Source organism: Salpingoeca rosetta (assembly GCF_000188695.1).
Source record: "Salpingoeca rosetta unplaced genomic scaffold supercont1.17, whole genome shotgun sequence".
Lineage (NCBI taxonomy): Eukaryota > Choanoflagellata > Craspedida > Salpingoecidae > Salpingoeca > Salpingoeca rosetta.
In genome coordinates, this window is record NW_004754917.1 from 440879 (window position 1) to 443755 (window position 2877).

Here is a 2877-nt window from a genome sequence, read left to right on the forward strand (position 1 = left end):
AAGGTGCTCACCATCATGCTTGTGTTGTTGTCAAACGCAAACCGGTGACCGAGCCACGCTCAATCAAGCCATTGCCCGTGTTACCGCGAGTGCATGGACAGTCAAAACGCACGGACATGCACACACACACACACACACACACACACACACACACACACAAAACTTACCGAACGCACTCTTCGAAGCGGTCCAGCAACACATTCCGAGACACGTCCCCAACAAGGCGCTTGAACACCTCATTGCCCTTCTGGCGATGATACGACGAGCTCATAATGGGCGACAGGAAGCACAAGCTGCAAGATGGAAGCGAGAAATGCGAGTCATCCGCATGGATGGATGCACTCAGACCACAGCGAGAGCCACAGGGAAAGGGGAATGGTCAAGACGCAGATGACACATCGGCCAGCAATGACACATCCACCGCCATGGGATGCACTGGCGCAGTCCCCGAAGCAATCTTTCCCCGCTCGCTCATGCTGAGTCACAGTGCCAGCGGCAAAAGGCGGACAGCTGTGCTCGAGAATCATGTGTCACGTGGAGAGAAACGAGGATTGCAAGCAACCAAGCAGCGGCGACAGCTCAAACACATCCATTGCTCGTCCTTCTTCTTGCTTGTTGTCCTTCCTTTTGTCTTTTTGTTGTTTGGGCACGGGGTACTGTACTGGCTGGCTGGTGGCACTGCAAGGTGCTGTTGGGTTGGTGGTGGCACTGCAAGGTGGTGCTGCTTGGTGGTGCTGGTTGGTGGGTGCTGGCGGTGAGGGGGGAGGGGTGGAAGGCAGACAATTGGCGGAGAATCTTCGCCTCTGCGTCTTCTTCTTGTGCTTGCTTGCTCGTGTGTGGCAGCAAAAAAACAAAACAAAACAAAACGCCAGCTCAACATAACACACTTTATGCTGTCGAAGAACAACCAGGCAGGACTGCAGCGCAAAACGGTTGTTGGATGGTTGGATGTGGTTGGAAGAAAAGAAACGTTGCTGATCTCAAGCCAGCAGGGCACCCCACTGGCTGCTGGTTGACTGACTGCTGGCTAACTGCTGGCTGGCTGCTGGCTGACTGCTGGCTGACTGGCTGTTGGGTTGCCAAGCCACTCGCCACTACCGCCGACGAAGGCGTCGTTGAGATCGTCTGTTGCAACACAAAGACACAAACACACAGACACACCGTGTGCAGGTGAGCATTCCCACAATGCTGCAGTGTTGGTTTTGGCGGGAAACCGCCTTTGTTCTTTTGTTGCTCGTTCTCATCTCAACTGCTGCTGCTGCTGCTGCTGCTGCTTGTGCTGCTGCTTGCTGCTGCTGCTGTTAACATGTGATTCTCCTCTCTCTCTCTCTCTCACACACACACACACTCACTCACTTGCTGTACCTCCCTTTCTCAAAAAACAAACTTGATCCACTTCACATCATCATCATCATCATCATCATCATCATCATCATCATCATCATCATCATCATCATCATCATCATCATCATCATCATCATCATTGTTGTTGTTGTTGTTGTCCATTGTTGCGCGCGCTCATATGTGGTGCAGACGATTGAAGGTGGTGGATGGCGAATACAAACAGGCACAAATGCATGAGGACAGGAGCATTGACACCCTGCTCGACACACGCGCCAAAGGCGGGGTGAGCATCGCTGCTGCGCTGTCATATGCTCCACGTATGCATTCGTGCGTTCATGCATGACGTGGGCGCGTGTGGTGACAGTGCACGCGCGCGTGTATTGAGCGCGGGTGCATGCACCTCTGCTGTGAGCTTGTGACGCACTTGTTCCCGCCCTTTGATCGCTTATTGCTCCCCTCTTCCTCTCACATCTCTTCCTGCTGATTCAACACGTGCGTGCACTGCGTGGCTTTGTTTGACTTCTGTGCAAGCACGCATGCAATGTGAATTTGGGTTCTCACAACATATGTGCCTGTGCCTGTGTGTGTGTGTGTGTGTGTGTGCGTTTGATCCCACGCCTGTCTCGGTCGCCTACACTCACACTGCGTGTGTGCTGTGTCGTTTGGCGGGTTGATTCACAGCAGGGACAAGCAGATGCGCAAACGCCTCGCACCTGGCTGTCACTGACAACACCATGTTTTGTGTGACGGACATCGTGGGCGGTGGTGGTGCAGAAGAACAACAACAGCGCAGCGCGGCTGACTTTCCGCGCCAACACCCCCTCGGCAGCCACTGTGAGTGATCACAGCGCGTGCAGCGGCATGCAGCTTGTGTGTGTGTATGTGCGTGTGTGGTTGCCGCTGATGCTTCGGAGCGTGAGCAACAGCCACACAGGAGCGTTTCAAACTCAGAGTGCGCCACACCACCTGGCGTGCTCACACCAAGACGTGAACATGTGCGTGTGTGTATGTGTGTGCAGTGCGAATGGGCTGGGGTCATGCGCGACGCTGCAATCGGAAGGAGTGCGATGATGGCCAAGGTGTGGCGGTGGCCCCACGAACGCTGATTGTGCCCTGATGTACATCAAGACGCCCATGCGCGTGTGTATGTGTGTGTTGTGTGTGTGTGTGTGTGTGCTGTTATTGTTCTTTTTTGTTTTCCGGAGTCCCATATCTTCTCACCACTGCGAACTATGCACACGTACATGCATGCGCAGATGAGGCGAGCACCCGTGTCAAGTCGTGAACATGGGGTGGAGGAAGGGGTGCGGCTGTGTATGTGTGTGTGTGTGTGTGTGTGTGTCCTCTCCTTGTTTGAAGAAAATATGGGGAAAAGTGGGAAACGCTTTTGCTTTCACCTCAGCTGACCAACAATGGCTGATCAACAGTTTGTGATGTCTGTGAACATGTATGTGTATGTTTGTGATGTCTGTGATCATGTCTGTGAACATGTGTGTATGGTGTTTCCAGGTCGAGTTGGATGCGGGGCACCTG

General features: G+C 53.5%; 2 protein-coding genes across 2 annotated transcripts in view; one reads left to right on the forward strand and one right to left on the reverse strand.

The window, feature by feature from the left end:
- The window catches only part of PTSG_06797 (uncharacterized protein), a gene marked incomplete at its 3' end in the record, with an annotated part of 3033 nt that extends 2158 nt beyond the window's left edge, over positions 1-875 (reverse strand). The window contains exon 1 of the mRNA XM_004992138.1: positions 168-875. Within this exon, the coding sequence (XP_004992195.1) occupies positions 168-271 (104 nt within the window). The 5' untranslated portion in view covers positions 272-875. The remainder of the gene's footprint in view (positions 1-167) is intronic.
- Positions 876-901: 26 nt separating this feature from the next.
- PTSG_06798 (uncharacterized protein) lies at positions 902-2467 on the forward strand. The gene is made up of 4 exons (XM_004992139.1): positions 902-1170; positions 1534-1627; positions 2026-2178; positions 2364-2467. Exons 1-3 carry the CDS (start codon positions 941-943, stop codon positions 2089-2091), a joined length of 390 nt encoding a protein of 129 aa, XP_004992196.1. The 5' UTR covers positions 902-940; the 3' UTR covers positions 2092-2178; positions 2364-2467.
- Positions 2468-2877: the final 410 nt, after the last annotated feature.